Here is a 19,649-nt window from a genome sequence, read left to right on the forward strand (position 1 = left end):
CGGCTGGCCTGGCTATGCAAACTTTAAAGCTCGCTTAATAAATTTAGCAAATCTGCACTGCTGAGTAAACCAGGCTTGGCAAAAACCTGGGGTAGGTGGGGGCACAGAATTCTATTAATATCAGGTTATCCTAAATACGACCGGCAGTTTTTGGTTGCATAACTCCATTCAGGTAAAAGTGTTAAGTCTCTCCATGACCCCGGAAACTTCCTCGAAATCCAACTCCAACGCCTTGTACAGCATAATGAGCTGGTTTGACTCGTTTTCCTGGATTCGCGTCAGCAGATGGTACATCACCTTGGCCATCAGACACCGGCTGCTGAACTCGTACAACACGTCTCTGACGCCGTTGACAACCTCGTGCGCTTTGCTCACCACGCCAGGGTCTGTGTTTCTAAAATGGTAGGTCATAGTGATGGCTGCTTGGTAGGCCAGTAAGGCCAATGGTAGCAAGGAGCATCTGATCCCGATCCGGTTGCGCTCGTTCTGGTAGATCTGGAAGGCCGACCATGAAGCGGTATGGGTGATCTCCCAGGATGTGAGAAAGTCGGGAGGCATCACCTGGAATGGTGATGCCCTGATGGAGCATACACTAGTGTATCTGTTGACGGACAAAATCGACATGTAGTAAGTAATACCAATCACAGCAGACCAGCCACTGTGACTTGCGGGATTGTCCAAAGTGTATTTGAGCTCCGATGGCAGCGTGGCATAGAACTCGTTCAGCAGCCTGTTCCCTTCCTCTGAAACGGGGATCACTGGCCGACCCGTGCGCAGGTTATAGGTACCAATCTCTGTATAACCGATGATTTTCTCAATAACCAGGGACAGATTGTAGATGTAGAGGAAATACTCCCTTTGAAGCGGGCTGAGCGAATACATTTCTTCTCTGGTGAACATCTTGACTGTACAGCCAGAACGAAGAAGCATGATGTCATAGGAGGCCACCATTCCACGTGCATGTTCTCCTATAAATAGCTGCAACCAAATTAATCGGTACATGTATTTTTCATAGTCTGTCAGAAATTTATTGGCAGATTGGTCTAGATGCAGACCTAGAGAGCAGCAGGTAATGATGGCTTGTTTCAAGTGACTGGTTGATTCTCTTCCCACATGTCCGTTCGGGATGGCACAGAACACCAAAAGCGTCTGCATTAGTGGAATCACGTTGTACGCGTCGAATCCCATGTCCAGCAGCAGGTGTGCTCTTTTGTAGAACACGTTCGAAGCCTCGAACGCCTCGTCGTGCGTCAACGACGTGGTAGCCTGGGTTCCTGAGGCCGAAAATGCCCCAGCGTACAAAATAGCGTGCACAAGCATTATACTGGGACCTTTGGCCAGGTTCTTGTACTCAAACATGAACTTCTCCTTTACCACTATGGGAGCCAAAGGATACACCTCTTGGAAAAACATTTTGATTAGCTCCCAGCAGAGACCTTCTGGTGGCAGAGTGAAACAACCGGCGGCCATTAAAATGTCGTAGTCTAGGTTATCAGCAATTCCGTCGGTGGACAAAGGGTCCGGGTCCTCGAGAGGGTCCAGGCCGTTCATACGAGAAAGAAAGTCAAACGTTGGTTTCTCCGAGCTTCGATGTCGAAAATGAGGTATTGGGTCGACTTTCACCTTGCTCAACAACTTCATGAGATCAGAGTTGGCTCGTCTAACATAACTTGGAAGTATTGCAGACTTGGTGGATCTCATCTTGCGAACATGAGAAACACACTCGACCCCAGCGTTGACACATCGAGCACAAGGACCGTCCCCCACCCTGGGACACTTCACCTTGCGCGAATGACACCTTTCGCACCCTTTTGACAAATTGCCAGCTGACATGAAAGTGGAAAACAAAAATTCAGGGCCATGCTATTATTTTCGCCAAGGCCGTTCCTAGCTATGATAGGAAACGTCTAAAAAAAGATAACTCGAGGCCAGAAACTGATAAACCTGTAGTTTATGTGATTACTATTTACCAAAGAGTCAATTCAGATGATCAAAGCCACCTGCGGTTCCTCCAGTACTGCCAACCATACTGGGTTTTGTGTCTGTGGCAGCTGCAGACGATCCACCCAGCACATAGATCATCAACATCATAACCAGCAAATGCAGCCCAAGACAGTATCCAACAAACATCAGCCGCGAGTACTTTGTGCTCAGCACGTATCTGGTCACCTGGATAAATATCCGCTCGAACGGAGACATTCTCGAGTTGATCCGTTGGGTCTCCAGAATCCGGAACTGCTCGATCGGATGCAGTTCCTGCTCATAGCTGTCTTTGTACTTGGTCTCCAGCTCTCTGGATGCAGCAGCCACCTGGGCATTCTTCGTGTCTTGGTGGAACTGCAAGAACCTGATCCGTTCGTACAATCCCTTATTATCGTTCTTCAGAGCATTCACCTCTCTTCTCAGCTCAACAATCTTGGAAAATTGTTTCTTGGTCTCGTCTTCCAGCTCCTTGTTACGCACACGGAACCGGTCACGTTGCTGTGTAATGATCGGCAAAATCGAGTTGTTCTGAGCAGGCCCAGGCTCAAATCCTCCAGCAATCGACGAAGCAGGCGACAGTCTGCCTCCCTTGGATGCAATAGATGGTGCTATGGAGCCGGCCATCGAAGGAGCCACCGACGAAATCATCGACATGGTCTCCCATTTGTCGTTGTTGCCAGATCCGCTTTCGAAGTTGACCAGATCGGACTCCAGCTTGGTGTTCAACTCCTTCAGCTGCTCCAGTTGTTTAGTGTATTCATTGACCTGGATCTCCAGCGCCTCGCACCGTTTGGTCAGGTCTTCGTTCTTTGATCTGTACTCAATGATCTCATTACTCAGCTTCTTGTTCCGTGCAACAATAGCCGAATCGAGTTGAGGAACTTCCTCGTCGTCTCCGAGCTCTATCTGTCTCAAAACTTCCAGCTCCTTTTTGATGTCGTCGTAATCGTGTGTCTTGTTGATACGTTCACGCAACACCTCGCCCTCACTGGTCAATTGCGACACCTCGCGTTGCGAGGCATCAAGCTTACCTTGCATCTCGGATTTCAGCTTGTCAAGGTTCTTGCGCTCATGCTCCAAACGTGCAACCAACAACGCGTTCTCGCTCTCCAACTCCCCAATCCGCTTGTTGTTCTTCTCCTTCACTTTGTCCATCTCCACGTCGCTACGAGCAACGCTGATCTCACGGCGGAGCTCTTCGTTACGACGCTCCAGCTCCATGATCCGCAGCTTAGCAGTCTCGGCATCACGACTCAACATCTGAAGCTCCACGGTGTCTGCAGCACGCTCTTTTAAGTCCGAGCCGCCAATCAGGTCGTCCGCGTTACCGTCTTCGTCATCATCATTCAAAGTATGAGCGTGGCTCTTAAGCCGAAGACGCATGATCTCATCGTTCACTTTGAGCTCCTCGATCTCCTTTTTGAGATTTCCAACCGTGTCGTCAAGCTCGGCCTCCTTCTTTCTCCAGTTGAGCTCTTTCTCCTCCAACAAGGACTTCCACTCGTCATCTTTGGCCTGTATGCTTGTCTCGACGGCCTTGGCCAGTTCTTCCTCTGTTTTCGTGATCTTGTTCTTGAGCTGGTCATAATCAGCAAAACCCAACAACTTCTCCTCAAGCTCTGCTTTCTCCTGTTTCACCTTCTCCGCGTCTTTCAGCGAAAGAACAGCTTCCACACTGATTTGAAGCAATTTTTTAGGGTCCGGAGCCTCGGCGATGGCCCGATACACGTGGAAAAAGGTGTTTTCGATCATCTTGTTCTTCTTGGCAAGATTGTCGATCTCGTTCTGGTAAGATTTGAGCAATTGATTAATCTGATCCAACTTCTCCTCTTCTGGCAGCTTTTTGAAACTCTTTGTCTTTGTTGCCAGATCTTTTCTACCCAACAGCGATTCTTTTTGAGAGGCCTGGATCTCCAGCCCCTTGGCATCCATCTCCTTCTGGAGACTTGGAAGATCCACCACGGCCCACGAATTCAATGCCTTCTCAAAAACTCCCGTGCTAGAGGCCACATCAGAACCTAGTGTTTTGTCCTCTTCACTCATGACCAAACGCGCTTTGTACCTGAATGATTCAACGACTACCTGAAAATAAAACCTGTCAATAGAGCTCTTATCGCAAAAGCAAAAAGTAAGCTAATGCAGATGATCAATCAGTAACCTATTTATTTCAACAGGTTCAGCGATTCAGTTGGAGTTTTAACTTATTTATTTTTTTCTAGTCGTTGACACCGCCTCCAGCACCGCCACACGCCTTACCATACTTAATCTACTTTTCCTAATCCAGATCCAGAACCACCGTTGGCCTCCGGGTCGGAGAAGAATGGACTCAGCGCTCTATACTTGTTGGAAGAGAATCCGAGTCGCATGCGAAGTCGCAGCTTGCCCAATGAAAGCACAACCAGACAGAACACCACAAATATGGTCAATGAGCTGCAAACGGTAGCAAACGAGAACACAGAACGCAGGCCCCTTCCGGACAGTTTCTTAAAACTTGACGCGTAAAGAACGTCCACCACGTCTGGAATCGTGTCGCACGTCAGTTTCTTGCCCTTCAGCGAGGTGGTCCAGTAGTTATTTGTGAATCTTGACACAATAATCACGTCTCCGGCATTGTAGTCACGAGCATGAAGATAGGTCCAGCCAAAACGGTTCGCAATTGATGCCAATGTCTTCTTCTCAACATAGACAAGATGGACCGCATTGTCCTGGATCTGGAACACCGGTGGAACCTCCTCTTTCAAGGCCCTGATGATGTCAACGTTGTCCTTACCTTTGGCTTTCATCTTATCCACTTTTGCGTATTTTGCACCTCTCAACTGCGTGAGTTTCTTGAACTGCTCGGCCATCTTCATATACCAGAAACGATGGCCAATCTGAGACAGAGCGTATCCTTGTCTAAAGAGTTTTCCATGGTCGTTGGAGTCGGTCACCATGAGAACAACTTTTTCGTTCTTAGCCATAATGGCAGGGTCGATTGTTTTTGGGAAGATCTGATTGCGGTTCGAGTCGGTCAACTGTGTGATAAAAGGCTCAGAGTTGACCTTGATGAACTCTGAAACAGCCTTGAAGTTTCTGATATCATCTGGACCAAAACTTTTGAGAATGTGCGACACGAAAGAGCCGTCTTTGAAACACAAAAGCGTAGGGTATGTGGTCAAGGTTCTTGCCGTGAACATCTCATCGTTAAATTGTAGTTGCTGTGTCTCATCAGGAATCTCTTTATTCACGTATTCCAGAAGAGTGTTCTCCTGGCTTTCAAGCAAATCCATAAACTTCATATCGGAACTCTTGTATAGGCGCACATTGCTAGGAAGATCCATAATCGGTTGCACAAGATGGTTCAGAAGCCAGAAGTCTTCCTCGACATACGACTCATTTGGATAAAGATAGACAAAGCTGATCACCGGATCCACGTGCACCTCGGCAAAATCCTCTCTTCTGTACGGTTTGTTTGCGACTTTCATTTTCTTATCCAAATCCTCTCGCGTAATATCCTCAAATTTGCTCACTTCGATCAATCTTTTCGTCCAACCAAGAACCTGCTTTGCATTAAGCACAGATGCCTTGTACCGGATTTTATTTCCTCCTTTGTCACTTGGCAGAAACATAAAGATCTTTGGATCGTAGGTGCTATAATCATCGGTCAGTAAATCCTCCATTCCCAAAGACCGACAAAGCCCTTGGTTGGACTGACAATTTAAGTAACCGACAGACAAGTCGCCCGTCTGAATAAGACCCGATAGTCGCCGCCCAACCATGCTCCACAGGTTGCGGAACTCCATGCATCTCGGACACTTGCCAAAAAGCTTATTTTCTTTCACGTCTCCCGAAAACGTGTTAACATTTAATTCTTCGTCCGTGGACGGCCAAAAAGAAATCAGGTAAGGCTTGTTGTAGTTTCCTGCAATCACATCAATCATCTCCTGGGATGAGATCGCGTCGATGTTGACCGATTTCATCAGATCGGTGACTTCTTTGTTTGACTGTAGCAATTCATCTTTGGAGTCTATAGCTTGTTCGCGCACAAATGCCGTAAGTCCTTCAACTGTTTTCTCGTAGCCTCTTCCAAACGATGCCAAAACCTTGCCAGACGTGCCTTTGTCGTTCGGTCCATACAATCTCAACGATGGATACATAAAGATATTTTCGCGGTCGCAGAGATCACCACTGGCAACACAGTCCACCTGGTGGATATAAACATCGTAGGACTCGGCCTCCTTGTGGAAAGTTTGGTAGAATTCGTGCCAAATTGGTGCCAAAGCCTTGCAATGATGGCAATGTGGAGAGAAAAACTCGACGAAATGGACACCTTTCGAAACCACCTGGTCGAAATTTGCTCCGGTCAGAGGCTCTGGAAAGTCGTCCTCAACGACTTGCTCTTCAGCATTCGTCAACACAAAGAAGATCAATTGGATTAAGCCAGTAATGAAAAACCTCATGTTGACCTTAGCACCAAAAGTTTATGATTTATTTTCTAAACACTTGGGGGAAGCGCACACCTGTACACCATGAATATTATCTATCTATAGCACTTCTTGCAAATAGTTCTTGAAGAACTCGAAAGAAACAAGCGTGATCGCGCTGGCAGGCAAGGTTCTTGCGAGATTGACCAGGAAACCCGCGTAATAACCGCGCATTCCCTCGGTTTTGTAGATGGAGACAACAGTTCTCACCAGTCCTGCGCTAGGTTTGCTAGCGTCGCTATTGACGATCTGTAATCTAGTTCTGACTATTTCGTGAGGATATGTGACAGCAGAGGCAAGAATCTTGGACATGGAAGAGGAAAGCACGAGTTTGGAAAACTGGTCAAGTCCCATGTATTTTCCGTCAAAACTTTGGCTATCAATTTTGAATATCTTTTTGAAGTTCTCATACAACGGGAATTGGATGGCAACATGTAAGAGTCCGAAGTACGAGGGAAGAAGACCTCTGTAGAATGACCGTAGCCCTTCACTGCGGTACATCTTAACAAAGGCGTCCAATGTGCCGTTGTAGTATTCTCTTTTTATTCCACCAGGGGTGGCTGCTGCACCAACGGTGTCGCCGAATCTATCGTAGATGGTGCGTCCGTTGTCCATTTGCAACATGAGTCTGGTCTTGACAACCCAAATAGGGTTTGTTAGAGTGGTCGAAAATGCTCCCGACGAGATGGCGCTCGCAAAGTAACCTATAGTGTCGTCCTTAATGACGTATGAGTACATCTTTTTGAAATTCTCGTAGCATGTGAAATATATCATCCATGTGGGGAAATACCCAAGCGTGATGGGAACCAATCCTCTATACAATCCTCGAACGCCCTCCTCGTTCCATATCATTCCTAATGTCTTTAATATTCCTGTGTATCTGTGTTGTGCGAAACTTTTAATCTTGGATGGGTCTTCAAGGTTTCGGAGGAACGAACCTTGAGCCTGGAGCCGAGTCTTGGTCACATCCAGTGGACACACAATCACTCCAGCCATAAATCCGGCCATTCCTCCCGATAATGTAACAATTTGACTGTCAGTAAGCCGAGATCGGTGAACGTCCCGCATAGGATGGGGTTCATCTATTATATTGGGCGTATTAGTACGCGGCTTGCGAGCAAATTTCCTTTCTTCAAGGGCCGGGACAGGTGGTTCTGGGCTCATACTTGCTGTCCATCGAGCTGGCTGTATAAAAGGTAAATAAAATTTTCTTCCCCTGTAAAAAAACCAATTTTTCCAACCACCCAGCTTTTCTTGTACTTCACCCTTGAAGTTGATGGGAAATGACGCGGGGTGCGAGAATTACCCAATTAGGTTCTTGATCGTCTACGTCTACTCTGGGGTTATTATTTAAAACGTACAATGTGTTTAGTAGTTCTATTTGGTCTGGCTCTTATAGGCCGTTGGAAATGACGTAAACTTAGTTGCTACCAAATTTACGGTCCATCTCTCTCAAGCAATTCACAACACTCTCAACCTCCACGTACATTCCTTTGGTGTTGAGATTGCTGATGATGTTGTTGAAACCAGCAGTTTGGAAATTGATATGTCTGGATAAGGTCTTGTAGGCGTCTGCACAAGGAATGAAGTGCTTTCCTGGATGGTTGATTTCGAGTTCGTTCAAAGCAGGCAGAGAAGTCACACTGCTATTGCGACGTGTGCTCTCCAATTTCGGAAGCGATGATGGCGGTGATGGGAGCCCAGGCTCGTTTTGATGTGCTATTGTGGTGCAGAAAAGGGTCGACATTGGGTCCGACTGGCACTGTGCGCAGTTGCCAGGGTCTCCAGAACAAGCTGCTGTTTCTTCGCCAGTAATTTGGTCGCTGTTTTCTTGCTTCACCTTTGGTTGTTCCGGACTGCCCTTATTGAGCTCGCTTGTGATCAGATTGTCCTTCATCTGGACCATCTCTTTCTGCTTCGCAATCTCTCGGCACACACAAGGTGTGTCGTCCGAGCAAAATCCGCACTGTTCTTCCGGCTGACTCAAACTTGCTCTGCCACTGAATTCAACGGTCTCCTCGCTCAGCGAGTTGGACGGCGATCTGAAGAACATATCGTTCTGTTCCAGGGTCTTGAAAACTGGGAGTTTCTTAGCGCGCTTGAAACTGTCGGTGAAATCAGTCTCTTGATCCAGTTTTCTCGTTCTTTTCAACGGCACGGCAGGTGCAGGCACAAACGCCTCGAAATTGATCGGCTCCTCTTTCTTGCGGAGCCCTATCGATTCGCAAAGACAGTCGTCTTTGAAACAGATGGCACAGCCCGAGGACCGCGAGTTGTCTGACGGGTTTGAAGGAGCAGGTGAAATTTGCTGCAAACTGAGCCCGCTGCTGCTGCTGCTGCTGCTGCTGTCATGCTCCCGTCTACCCGAAGAAGCAGAGGATATGCTGTTGTGCCGCGAACTGTTTTTGAAGTTGATCATCATCGAGGCAGCTTTCGTCAGGTCGGCATCAGAAATCGACGCCATTTTCCGACGCGACGGGAGATTGGACTGCGATTGTGGAGTAGCAGGACTATCGCTCTTGGGCGAAATCCCAGGTGAAGCAGCAGAGCTAGCAGAGCTAGTCGACGCTCCGTTCACTTGCCGTTGAGAAAGATGCATTCCGGCGCGCATCTCCTCCAAAGCCTTTTTCAAATGCTCATTCTGAGTTTCAAGTCGTTTAATGGTATTCGTCAATATTCCCTCCTTGACACTGCGCTCTCGCTCCAACTCGAGGATCTGGGTCTCGAGCTCGCTCACGCGGTTTGCCCGACGCTCGCGGAACGCCCGCTGAGCAGCCCTGTTTTGTGCCTTGCGTTTTGTAGCGGGAGTGTCAATGCTGGGTTTCCGCCCCGGTTTTGGCCTTGGAGGAAGAACCCACTCTCTCGAGGTCATGATCTTGGTTATCTTTGGGGCCTCCGGTCCAGAGGACGGGACGATAGAGGCATTCGTCCTTGGTGCTATAGATGGAGAGCTCATAGGAAGTTGGAATATTTTTTAGCAGGATTCCGCATCATATATACACTAGGACCGATAATTCCAAATCTTTTTTAGACTCGAACTTTACTGGTGTAAAGATGAGAAATGATAGCAGAATAAATACGCAATTGTCTTGGAAAACGTCAAGATTACAATCACGACTTTGATTAGCGGGATTCGGGCGAACTATCGTCTCTGAAGAAAAGCACAAGTAATCCATTATTCTAGTCGTACTTATCGTGATCAAGACTTTGCCTTCTCGAAGACCTTAGCATAGTTATTCAGCTAGTACCATTATACCGATACTGGGTGGTGCAGGGGTTTGATGACCAATAATGCTTAAAAATATTCCGTCTTGTTATCAAATAAACCATGTCTAAGCGATCGAGATTGGCTTGCGAGAGATGCAAACGGTCGAAACGCAAGTGTGACGGTGTTCCTGACCTCAAACAGTGCACTGTTTGCCAAAAAGCTGGGGTCGAATGCTCCATCTTGTTCCAGAAAGACGAGTCCGCACGCTACATTGCCAGTCTGGAGGCCAAAATCAGACACCTGGAGGCAACAGCCGCTAGTGCGAGCCCTAAACCCGCAAAAAATGAGCCAAGAAAGTATGTGTCATTGATGGGACCCAATTTAGCATTTCTGTTGCATAGATCACTGGATGGATCCCCATTGAACGCGCACAGCAACAAGTTTTTCCCCGAAACGACCGAGCCTCTGCCACCGGCTGAAGGGGCCTACGATTTTGGCTACCTGATTGAGAACGGAACTCTTGGCAGTGAAATGATCGATTCATGTCTGCGATTGTTATATCCTCGATTTCCTATTATTCATTTTAAACATGCTCATCAGCTACATGAAGACCGGGTTCGTGTGCTTGGTCCTCCACAGACCAGAGAGGACTTGGTCAACAAGTTTATTTTGCTGATGCTCTATGCCGTTGGGTTGAGGGTCAGACAGATAGTAAAGACAGGGGTCAGCGATGAAAGCCTGGCTCACAACCCGGACGAGGTTTATGCGGCCGCAATCGAAGATCTAGAGACAATCACCCAAGTGGTGGACATCGACTCAGTCAGATGTTTGATCCTAGTCGCATTCTACATGCTGAGATCCGCATATGGTCAACAGATATGGCATCTTTGCGGTCTGATCATGCGGTATTGCATTGATCTCAACATGCACCGTCGCGAGGCCGGCCCAATTACTATAGACCAGCTACCGGACTCGATGATGCGAAGACGGGTTTTCTGGAGCGCGTACGTTTTGGAGCGCAGTGTCTGTATGCACTTCAACCGTCCCCTGTGTCTGTCAGACTACGATATCAACGCAGAGTTGCCATATAATATTGACGATTCAGTTATGGAAGCTGAAGAGCTTAATGAAATTATCAACGTCCACCCTGAGAGAATGGGGCCCAATGTGATCACAGACATGAGCATTGGAATTTGCATGATGAAGCTCCGCAGAATCGACTCGTTTATTCAACATAGCATCTATCGTGTCGATAAAGAGCTTGATATGCCTACCCTTCTGAATGATATCACTTTGATGTACAATCGGGTGCAAAAGTGGAAAGAAGACCTTCCTCCGTTCAAAGAAGAACATAATCGCATTTTTATGACACTGCTTTACCACAAAACCATGAGAATCATGCTTGTGCCTCTGATTTCCAAGGAAGTTGACGTTTCTTCTTCGCCACAGGCCCAATTCTACATTGACCAGTGTGTCAAGTCGTGCGGATCAATTTGTCTGATTGCCAAACAGATGATTCAGTATGAATGGTACTGTCACAGTTTTATTGCTCTTCACAGCTTATATGTGAGTGCCATGACGTTAATTTATTGTGTTCTCACTGAGAAACTGGAGTGGTCGATAGAGGTGTCCACTTGTTTGCAGTCATGTTCAACAGCACTTTTCGTGATCGGAGAACGCATGCCGTTCACCAAGACGTATTTGAGAGACGCTTACGAACAGGTGCTCAACAGAACTATGGAACAGATGGCAAAGAAAGAGTCTGCTTCCAAAACGAGACATTTCCGTATTGGAGGAGTCAACGTGTTGGACAAGCCAGACAAGTCTCCCGAGATCGAAATATATCCAACTCAGAAATACGTGGACATGCCTCTGGAGGAGGCGCTCGAGGTGCCTATTTCCGATGATTTTGAGGACCTTTGGCAGATCATCAGCGACCAAAAGCCTTTGAACTTTGACGACAAGTCCATTTCGCAGTTCAACTTCGGACTCGACTATAATTTCCAGTACTGAGTCTGTATTTTCTATTTAATCAACCCACCTTTTTGGCGTCCACGCCCCTATCCCTGTATAAACGATCTAGCCTGATCTGGTATGCTTCGAAGTTGTCGAACTCCGCGTATGTTGAAACTCTTGGTGCAACACTATCACCGATCAGTTTCTGGCCGTTGGCGTATGAGAAATGGCGCAGAAACCGACTGTCTTCGTAGTCGATAACGTCCTCTGGTTGCAAAGTGGCACATAAAACGATGTTCAAGTCTGGTTGCTCTAGCAGCTGGTTTGAAGCCATGTTCTCTGTCACACGGCCTTCCAACACCAGCGCGTGTCCGCTTGGCAACGCGTCTGCCGAGCTGAGATGGACAAGACAGATGTACGGATACGCCACGCTGTGCTTGCGTAGCAGTAGCTGTTTGAAGTCTCCTGCATTGGGCCTGGCGAAATGGGCGATCTCGTAGCCCATACAGACCTTCAGACCAAACCCACTGATCGAACTGATGGCGCGCGCTGTTTCTGGGTGGGTGAATGCCTGGTAGGTAAACGGTAAAATAGAAGCACAATCATGAAGTTTCGGAGAAACAAATGCTGACTTGGATCTGGTAGCAGGGTCGAGCGACGAGAGATATGTTTGGAACTCGTGGCGAAGTAGATCGATACATTCCTGCGAAAACAACAGGAACGACCCTTCTCCAACCAGTTGCAACGATTGCGAGTCCGGATCTATCTGGAGTGTCTGTATACTAACCGGCTTTGGGAGCTTGGAACTGGTGAATGCCAGATGCTGAACGGGATCGAACGTAGGAACCTCTCGATAGTCCCCTGCCATAGCAAAAAACAGACTTATTTTGCAACTGATAACGTTTCATGCCTTGACAGGACAGAACGGGGTCTTTTTATTTAATATGTGATGGTCCTTCTAAATCGGGCAAATTTTTCCTTATCGATGAAGACTGGTGCAATGGGAGCCGGTGCTAAAATCCGGGGCGGTTTTGGGAAGGTGGAATAGCAATTTGCTCTCACTTGTAATAATGTTGGCGACCAACTTGCACAAAGCAAAAGGCTCTGGAGACTTCCACCAACACGAGAAAATTAAACCGTGTGTTTGGTTCTATTTAGTAAAATTTTCCAGCCTTGATTTAATTTCTCAAGCTTGTAACTAGATGTCAAAACTGGCCGTTATTCCCGTGACATTGAGAAATGGCAGCGCTGCAACGATCGTCCCATTCGAGTCGGTTGACCAGGTACCAAAATCGCTGGTCAATGAGATGCGAAAAGAGTACAATCTAGAAGTAGAGCAAGGTAACACTTTATCTCAGATAGAGCCACTTTCCGAGCAAGAGTTTCTGGACTACTACTGCCCCAAGTTCCTGGCCATTTTGGTGGACGGCGAGTTCAAGTCAACAAAGGAAGTTGCTGATTTTGCCAAAACTCAGGACGTTGGGTCCAAGTTCTTGGGATCCTACTACATCAAGCCCAACTATCCAGGCAGATCTGGCCACAACTGCAACGCGGGTTTTTTAGTTTCAAGCAAAACTAGAGGACTAGGTATCGGGAAAATCCTGGGGAAAAGCTATTTGGAATACGCTCCCAAATTAGGATACAGATACAGCGTTTTCAACCTCGTGTACGAAACGAACCAGGCCAGCGCACGGATCTGGGACCAGCTTGGGTTTGAAAGAATTGGAAGGGTGAAAGGAGCCGGAAATCTGAAAGATCACGGATACACCGACGCCATCATCTTCGGTTACGATTTCACCAAAAAAACGGAATAATTGTACCGATTAGTCAAGTAGAATGATGCAGGATGACCGAATATCTCACCATTTACTTGAAATGACACAAATGCTTAGCTAAGCCAATGACGAGTAGAGGTAGTTTTTCTTTTTGAGGTATTATGAGTCAGAAAAAAATATTACTCACACCTTTTATATAAAAAACAGACATTCTATCATCATTTACATTGAGCTTGAAGAGGTTCAGAATGAGCTCCAGAATGAATTCCGTTAATTAAGGATGTACAGAGCAAGCAACATGACAGGTAAGGATTCCAACCATTCAACATTGGATATGGTTCCGGACCTGGTTAGCGATTCAGACACAGATGACGAAATGAACAACTACACATACGAACGTTCTTATATGCACCATTTCTCGGCTATCGACAACGAGCGCAAGGAGGTCATGTACCTGGTAGTTCGCGTTGCATGTGAAAACATCGCGCTTCGCCAGGGAATTAACCAGGCCTCTTTGGAGAGATTTGTTAGGCGTATTTTGGAACGTTCCGGATTAGGGATGGCCACTTTTATCAGAGGATTATCGATTCTTCAACGATCTACGAGTCCAGATTGTATTTATAGACGCATTTTGTATTCGATGATTGTGGCCAGAGGAATCCCGCAGGACTTGACTCGGTGGTCAAGAGTCAGCGGGATTAGCAGCGAAAGGTTACAGAGCGAGGTAAGAACTTTTGCCCAAGGATTGGGTAAAACCGCAGTTCAAGACGAGGAGGTTTATGTGCTAAACCAAAACATAAAGACCGAGGTCTTAAAGTATGTAAAAATAGCACGTGAATACTGCTAAAAAAACGATTCAATTAAAAGACAGAGGCTAATTAAATAATTAATTTACTTATCTTTGATTAATCATGGGTCTTTTCTACTATCACGACGATCTGCCAGGTGACTTTACCGAAGATCATAATTCCGGCGAAAAGGTCTCCGAAGAACAGCTTTCGAAGCTTGGTGTTTTCTACAGATACTTGGAAACGGTGGATGAGGTCAACGAAGTGGCCAAGGAGCGCAACTACAAGAACAGAGACGAAATTGTTCTGTCACCTGCCACTTTCCCCGGTGGCCCCGATGCCCTACAGGCCAAGCTGGAAGTTTTCTACAGGGAACATCTCCACGAGGACGAGGAGATCCGGTACATTTTGGACGGTGAAGGATTTTTCGACGTGAGAGACAACAACGACAGATGGGTCCGTGCCAAACTGACTAAGGGCGATCTGTTGATTCTTCCAGCTGGAATCTACCACCGTTTTACTTTGAGTACTTCCAAATACGTGAAAGCTCTGAGACTTTTCAAGGACGAGCCTAAATGGGTGGCCTTGGACAGAGGAACCACACAGGCTGAGACCAGTGTTTCCAGAGACGAGTACATTCGCAGCGTGAAGGTCAATTAGTTGGTTTTGGTGCATTTAGTCGATCCTTTATCTGGATGTAGCTGATTATTTATTTACGAAATGAGATAATATTTATTAATTCATGATTATAAACAGGACAGGTATTTTCAGATTGTACACTCTTCAAGCGCCGAGATCTTTCAGCAGAGATGCTGTCAGACTGCTGAGTGTCAAGCCCGAGCCACAGAACAACGTCAAACCACTGTCGTCGTTCGATCTCAAGATGATGGAAAAAGTTAGCAATTTCGAGCAAAGCGGGTGGTACAGATGGACTCCGCGGATTTTCAGGCCGTATATGCGCGGGATCATGACTCGACCACTTGGGTTTGGTGCCAGTTTCCTGATTCTACACGAATTGACTGCGATTATCCCGTTTGCTGGGCTCTGGTGGTGGTTTCTCCATTTTGACTGGATCCCGTTGGACGTCCCGCAAGAGTTTGTGGCCAAGGGAATCGACATTCTGTCGCGCAAGGTGATCAACTGGGATATCGGCCTGGTGGACAAGACCAAGGTCGTGATGGCCGGGGCCAACGCTTACGCTGCTACAAAACTACTACTTCCGGTGCGCTTACCGATCAGTTTTGTTTTTGCACCGCTTTTCGATAGCTGGGTGATGCGGCCAATCCAGTCAGCATGGTCTCGGTTCAGAAACCGTAAAAACCGTAGTGTTCCAAAAGAACAGTCCAACAAGGAGCCTTAGATAAGCTAAAAATTTAATTCCGTCTTCTCTCAGCCAATGGACAGCTTTCGACAATATCCATACGTGTCGACTGGACAGCCGATGCGCGTGGCGTCGACGGACTTCTTCACAATTGGGCCGTACCGCAAGCGAAAAGACCAGAGTCGGATCTCTGTGGTGCAAAAGTATGAGATTCTTGGATATATTGCGGCTGGAACGTATGGAAAAGTGTACAAGGCACGAGGCAAGACCAAACAGCTTGGAAACAACCTGTATGCGATCAAGAAGTTCAAAACTGATTCAAAAGACAATGAGGTGGTTCATTACACTGGAATCAGCCAGAGTGCCATACGAGAGATGTCTCTATGTAAGGAAGTTGTTCACAAGAACATCTCCAAACTGATCGAGATCATTCTTGAGCGCAAATGTATCTACATGGTGTTCGAGTTTGCTGAGCACGACTTGTTGCAAGTTATCCATTACCATTCGCAGCCGGAACCAAGACCCATCCCCGAGGCGACGCTCAAATCAGCCATGTACCAGATTCTGGATGGCTTGTCATTCTTGCATCAGAACTGGGTGCTCCATAGAGACCTGAAACCGGCAAACATCATGGTGACGAACGAAGGTGTGGTTAAGATTGGAGATCTGGGACTCGCAAGAAGATTCAATAACCCGCTACAAAGTTTGTACTCTGGAGATAAAGTGGTGGTGACTATTTGGTACAGAGCGCCAGAACTGCTTCTTGGCGCCCGCCATTATACGCCGGCGATTGATCTGTGGGCCGTTGGATGCATTTTGGCGGAGATGTTTTCGTTGCGGCCGCTATTCAAAGGAGAAGAGACCAAAATGGATAATAAGAAACAGGTTCCGTTCCAGGAGAACCAGCTGATCAAAATCCTCGAGATTTTGGGAACGCCCACCTTGGAAAAATGGCCAAGTCTGAACAATTACCCCGAGTACCAGCAACTGTCCAAGATCTCGATGTTTCCGCCAAACTTGAAAGCTTGGTACCATTCAAACGGGGGCAGCAACAAGAATTGTCTGAAACTGCTCACAAGTCTGCTGGAGTACGACCCGGCAAAAAGGATCAACGCTCTGGAGTCGCTCGACCACAAGTGGTTCCAGGAGTCGCCGAAACCGACCGAAAATATCTTCGCAAACTCTCCGTTCAAGTATCCGCAGCGCAAGATCAAAAAGGACGACAGCGACATTCTGGGAGGACAGGTCTACGCAAACGGAAAGCGTCCGTTTGGAGGGTACGAGGATTCGAGGAAAAGAAGGTGACAATAATACATTAGATGATCAGATCGGGGATATTCTGCCTGGCAGCCTGAAGAGCCTCGTCTTGGATCTGTTGCTCTGTTTTTTCTCCACAGTAAATAGCAACAGCGTTCTGTTCGTGTTCTGGAACTTCCATGGCGTCGAATTGGCTCTTCAACATGCTGCTTTTCATGAAATGGCCCTTTCTCTGGCTCATTCGGTCGTAGATAATGCTGTAGTCGTTATACAGGAAGATCATAAAGAGCGTGATATTTGGGTTCTTTTTGGCAGCAACTTCTTTGATGAAGTCTCTGTACTTCTTGTTGAGCATCGAACAGCTCACTACCACCGTCTTGCTTTCGCTCGTTGCATCGGCAGCAATGTTGGTGAGGTTTTCCAGCCAGCCCCACCGATCGTCATCGGTAAGAGCGATGCCCTGCGACATTTTGTCGATATTTGCTTTCGGATGGAATGCATCGCCTTCCACAAACCGGCATCTCAAACTCTGGCTAAGGCTCTCACCCACTGTGGATTTGCCCGTTCCTGACGGTCCACCGACAACAATTATGGTTGGCATGTTTGGACGGAAAAAAAGTCGATCGACGTGAAAAATAAATACAAGCTGATATTTTTTTCTTCCTTTTTTGAGTGCTATTTCAATGTCTCGCATCTTTGTGCGACATCTTTCCAAGGCTGTTCCCGACACGAAGGATGTGATCCGAACCGCGATTGAGACGGTTCGGAACAACTTTCTGAGCGGAAAACCGTTCCAATACCCGCTTTACAAAACAATACCCAACGAATTTGTAAGAACCGGGGTCTTGTTTGAGTCGATCTTGACCAAGACCAAGTACGATTTGCTTCAGCCGCCCGAAGAGTTCCAAGGAGTATCCGAGTTTCTTACCAAGGAGCTAAATTACAATACAGCAAAGTCCCACATTCACTTCCTGGTCCGCAACCAAGACAAGCTAGATACATTACCCATCAAGCTATCTCCAGAGGCCGAGGGTCGAACCGCGCTACAACGCACAATCGAGAACATGATCGAAAAAATAGTCTTCTTCGAGCTGAGACCCCACTACATACTAAAGCTCCGAAACAACCCGGCAAACTACTATAATTACGACAAGAAAATGTCCATCAAGGCTCTAGATCTGAGTAACCCATGCAGCTGGTACCCAGAAGCACGCAAACTGAAGCGGAAAATTGTGATGCATGTTGGACCAACAAACAGTGGTAAGACGTTCAACGCGTTGAAGAAACTGGAGGCCAGTGCTAAGGGCTACTACGCCGGTCCGCTCCGATTACTTGCAAGAGAAGTTTATGAAAAGTTCCAGAGCAAGGGCATCAGATGTAACTTGATGACGGGAGAGGAGGTTTTGTTAGACGCAGATAAGTTTGGAAATAAAGCTGGATTGACGTCGGGAACCATCGAGATGATCCCGTTGAATGAGCTCTTCGACATTGTTGTTGTGGACGAGATTCAGATGATTGGCGATCAGTTCAGAGGCTCTGCGTGGACCAACGTGATTTTGGGAGCCCGTGCCAAGGAGATTCATCTTTGTGGAGAGGTTTCTGCGGTCCCGTTAGTGGAAAGGCTGGTTGCTCTGACTGGTGACGATATCGAGGTGAACAACTACAACCGGTTGGGAAAGCTGGTTGTTGACAACGAGCCGATTTCCTTGGACGAGGTGCAGCCTGGAGACTGTGTTGTTGCCTTCAGCAAGAAGCAGATTTTGAACATGAAGGTCGAGATCGAGAAGGAGACCAAGCTCAAGTGTGCTGTGATCTACGGTGCTCTGCCTCCAGAGACCCGTTCTGAAGAGGCACGGTTGTTTAACGAAGGAAAGTACGACGTTGTTGTGGCATCTGACGCAATTGGAATGGGATTGAACTTGAAGATCAACAGAGTGGTTTTCACCACTCTTGAGAAGTACGATGGTCGTCGGATGACGTCGCTGTCGGACTCGAGCGTCAAGCAGATTGGAGGCAGAGCAGGAAGATTTGGGGTTGGCGAAGGAATCGGACACATCACAGCCATGTCTGGTGCAGATCTGCGCAAAGTCGACACTGTGATGAAAGCTCCTTTCAATTCCCTGGACCAGGCTGTGATTTGGCCTACCGATGAACAATGGGTCAGATACCATTCTATGTTCCCTAAGGGGTCTTCTCTTTTGGCCATGTACCGCAAGTTCGAAGCCGACATGGAGAAAGAGGAGAGACTCAATTCCAAGGACTCTCTTTTTTCGATCCAGCACATGGACGAGCCCAAAATATTGGCCAACTTCTTCGACAAGCACAATGTGACCAACGATATGTCCATCAGTGACCAACTGAAGTTCGTGTCCTGTCCATCGGTGCTAAAAATCAGAGACTCTCCAATGCAACCAGTTTTGCACGACGTGTTCAAGCAGTATATGTTTACCGTGTCCAAGAGACTCAAGCAGTCTGTGATCGACTTTGATTCAATGCCATTGTATTTAACCACCACAGGAAACATCCGCATTCGTCCAACAGATCCCAAGCTTTACAACAACTTTTCAGAAGCGTTCCCATTGGAGGTGGTTCCTGCTTCCAAGAAGCAGAAATACATTAGGGCAGCTAGAAAAAGCCTGAAAGACCCTAGACACGGACGCAAAGTGTTCATGGCCAGTGTGAACCCTATAGAAGACAGACTCTCCAAGTTGGAACAGTTCCATAGACTATTGACCGCATACTTGTGGCTGAGCTACCGGTTCCCTCGAAACTTTGTGCACCTGGAACTGGCTGCCAAATTGATTTCGTTTGTGGAAAAGAAGATCACCGAAATGCTCGACAACGTTGCCATCGCAAAACAGTTACAAAGTAGAGAAATTTGATAATTAATGTACATAG

General features: G+C 47.1%; 16 protein-coding genes across 16 annotated transcripts; 7 read left to right on the forward strand and 9 right to left on the reverse strand.

Annotated features, from left to right (window-relative positions):
• Positions 1–168: 168 nt before the first annotated feature.
• Positions 169–1,701, reverse strand: OGAPHI_006725 (uncharacterized protein; the record flags this gene model as incomplete). The annotated part of the gene is made up of 1 exon (XM_046208042.1): positions 169–1,701. The coding sequence occupies one exon, from the start codon at positions 1,699–1,701 to the stop codon at positions 169–171; it is 1,533 nt and encodes a 510-aa protein (XP_046058442.1).
• On the forward strand, positions 1,591–2,860 carry OGAPHI_006726 (uncharacterized protein; the record flags this gene model as incomplete). Its single annotated transcript, XM_046208043.1, has 3 exons — positions 1,591–1,676; positions 2,117–2,139; positions 2,520–2,860. The coding sequence occupies 3 exons, from the start codon at positions 1,591–1,593 to the stop codon at positions 2,858–2,860; spliced, it is 450 nt and encodes a 149-aa protein (XP_046058443.1).
• Positions 1,978–4,026, reverse strand: OGAPHI_006727 (uncharacterized protein; the record flags this gene model as incomplete). The annotated part of the gene is made up of 1 exon (XM_046208044.1): positions 1,978–4,026. The coding sequence occupies one exon, from the start codon at positions 4,024–4,026 to the stop codon at positions 1,978–1,980; it is 2,049 nt and encodes a 682-aa protein (XP_046058444.1).
• A 218-nt stretch (positions 4,027–4,244) lies between these two features.
• OGAPHI_006728 (uncharacterized protein) lies at positions 4,245–6,422 on the reverse strand (the record flags this gene model as incomplete). The annotated part of the gene is made up of 1 exon (XM_046208045.1): positions 4,245–6,422. One exon carries the CDS (start codon positions 6,420–6,422, stop codon positions 4,245–4,247), a length of 2,178 nt encoding a protein of 725 aa, XP_046058445.1.
• An 84-nt stretch (positions 6,423–6,506) lies between these two features.
• OGAPHI_006729 (uncharacterized protein) lies at positions 6,507–7,610 on the reverse strand (the record flags this gene model as incomplete). Its single annotated transcript, XM_046208046.1, has 1 exon — positions 6,507–7,610. The coding sequence occupies one exon, from the start codon at positions 7,608–7,610 to the stop codon at positions 6,507–6,509; it is 1,104 nt and encodes a 367-aa protein (XP_046058446.1).
• Positions 7,611–7,866: 256 nt separating this feature from the next.
• Positions 7,867–9,402, reverse strand: OGAPHI_006730 (uncharacterized protein; the record flags this gene model as incomplete). The annotated part of the gene is made up of 1 exon (XM_046208047.1): positions 7,867–9,402. One exon carries the CDS (start codon positions 9,400–9,402, stop codon positions 7,867–7,869), a length of 1,536 nt encoding a protein of 511 aa, XP_046058447.1.
• OGAPHI_006731 (uncharacterized protein) lies at positions 8,696–9,034 on the forward strand (the record flags this gene model as incomplete). The annotated part of the gene is made up of 1 exon (XM_046208048.1): positions 8,696–9,034. One exon carries the CDS (start codon positions 8,696–8,698, stop codon positions 9,032–9,034), a length of 339 nt encoding a protein of 112 aa, XP_046058448.1.
• Positions 9,403–9,774: 372 nt separating the features above from the next.
• Positions 9,775–11,667, forward strand: OGAPHI_006732 (uncharacterized protein; the record flags this gene model as incomplete). Its single annotated transcript, XM_046208049.1, has 1 exon — positions 9,775–11,667. One exon carries the CDS (start codon positions 9,775–9,777, stop codon positions 11,665–11,667), a length of 1,893 nt encoding a protein of 630 aa, XP_046058449.1.
• Positions 11,668–11,686: 19 nt separating this feature from the next.
• OGAPHI_006733 (uncharacterized protein) lies at positions 11,687–12,478 on the reverse strand (the record flags this gene model as incomplete). The annotated part of the gene is made up of 1 exon (XM_046208051.1): positions 11,687–12,478. The coding sequence occupies one exon, from the start codon at positions 12,476–12,478 to the stop codon at positions 11,687–11,689; it is 792 nt and encodes a 263-aa protein (XP_046058450.1).
• A 334-nt stretch (positions 12,479–12,812) lies between these two features.
• OGAPHI_006734 (uncharacterized protein) lies at positions 12,813–13,424 on the forward strand (the record flags this gene model as incomplete). Its single annotated transcript, XM_046208052.1, has 1 exon — positions 12,813–13,424. One exon carries the CDS (start codon positions 12,813–12,815, stop codon positions 13,422–13,424), a length of 612 nt encoding a protein of 203 aa, XP_046058451.1.
• A 259-nt stretch (positions 13,425–13,683) lies between these two features.
• OGAPHI_006735 (uncharacterized protein) lies at positions 13,684–14,232 on the forward strand (the record flags this gene model as incomplete). The annotated part of the gene is made up of 1 exon (XM_046208053.1): positions 13,684–14,232. The coding sequence occupies one exon, from the start codon at positions 13,684–13,686 to the stop codon at positions 14,230–14,232; it is 549 nt and encodes a 182-aa protein (XP_046058452.1).
• Positions 14,233–14,296: 64 nt separating this feature from the next.
• On the forward strand, positions 14,297–17,322 carry OGAPHI_006736 (uncharacterized protein; the record flags this gene model as incomplete). The annotated part of the gene is made up of 4 exons (XM_046208054.1): positions 14,297–14,805; positions 14,945–15,486; positions 15,670–16,771; positions 16,899–17,322. The coding sequence occupies 4 exons, from the start codon at positions 14,297–14,299 to the stop codon at positions 17,320–17,322; spliced, it is 2,577 nt and encodes an 858-aa protein (XP_046058453.1).
• OGAPHI_006737 (uncharacterized protein) lies at positions 14,516–14,848 on the reverse strand (the record flags this gene model as incomplete). The annotated part of the gene is made up of 1 exon (XM_046208055.1): positions 14,516–14,848. One exon carries the CDS (start codon positions 14,846–14,848, stop codon positions 14,516–14,518), a length of 333 nt encoding a protein of 110 aa, XP_046058454.1.
• Positions 16,810–17,352, reverse strand: OGAPHI_006738 (uncharacterized protein; the record flags this gene model as incomplete). Its single annotated transcript, XM_046208056.1, has 1 exon — positions 16,810–17,352. The coding sequence occupies one exon, from the start codon at positions 17,350–17,352 to the stop codon at positions 16,810–16,812; it is 543 nt and encodes a 180-aa protein (XP_046058455.1).
• Positions 17,353–17,434: 82 nt separating this feature from the next.
• Positions 17,435–19,633, forward strand: OGAPHI_006739 (uncharacterized protein; the record flags this gene model as incomplete). Its single annotated transcript, XM_046208057.1, has 1 exon — positions 17,435–19,633. The coding sequence occupies one exon, from the start codon at positions 17,435–17,437 to the stop codon at positions 19,631–19,633; it is 2,199 nt and encodes a 732-aa protein (XP_046058456.1).
• OGAPHI_006740 (uncharacterized protein) lies at positions 18,565–19,281 on the reverse strand (the record flags this gene model as incomplete). The annotated part of the gene is made up of 1 exon (XM_046208058.1): positions 18,565–19,281. The coding sequence occupies one exon, from the start codon at positions 19,279–19,281 to the stop codon at positions 18,565–18,567; it is 717 nt and encodes a 238-aa protein (XP_046058457.1).
• Positions 19,634–19,649: the final 16 nt, after the last annotated feature.

Source organism: Ogataea philodendri (assembly GCF_020536065.1).
Source record: "Ogataea philodendri strain CBS6075 chromosome Unknown scaffold13, whole genome shotgun sequence".
In the NCBI taxonomy this organism is placed as follows: Eukaryota; Fungi; Ascomycota; class Pichiomycetes; order Pichiales; family Pichiaceae; genus Ogataea; species Ogataea philodendri.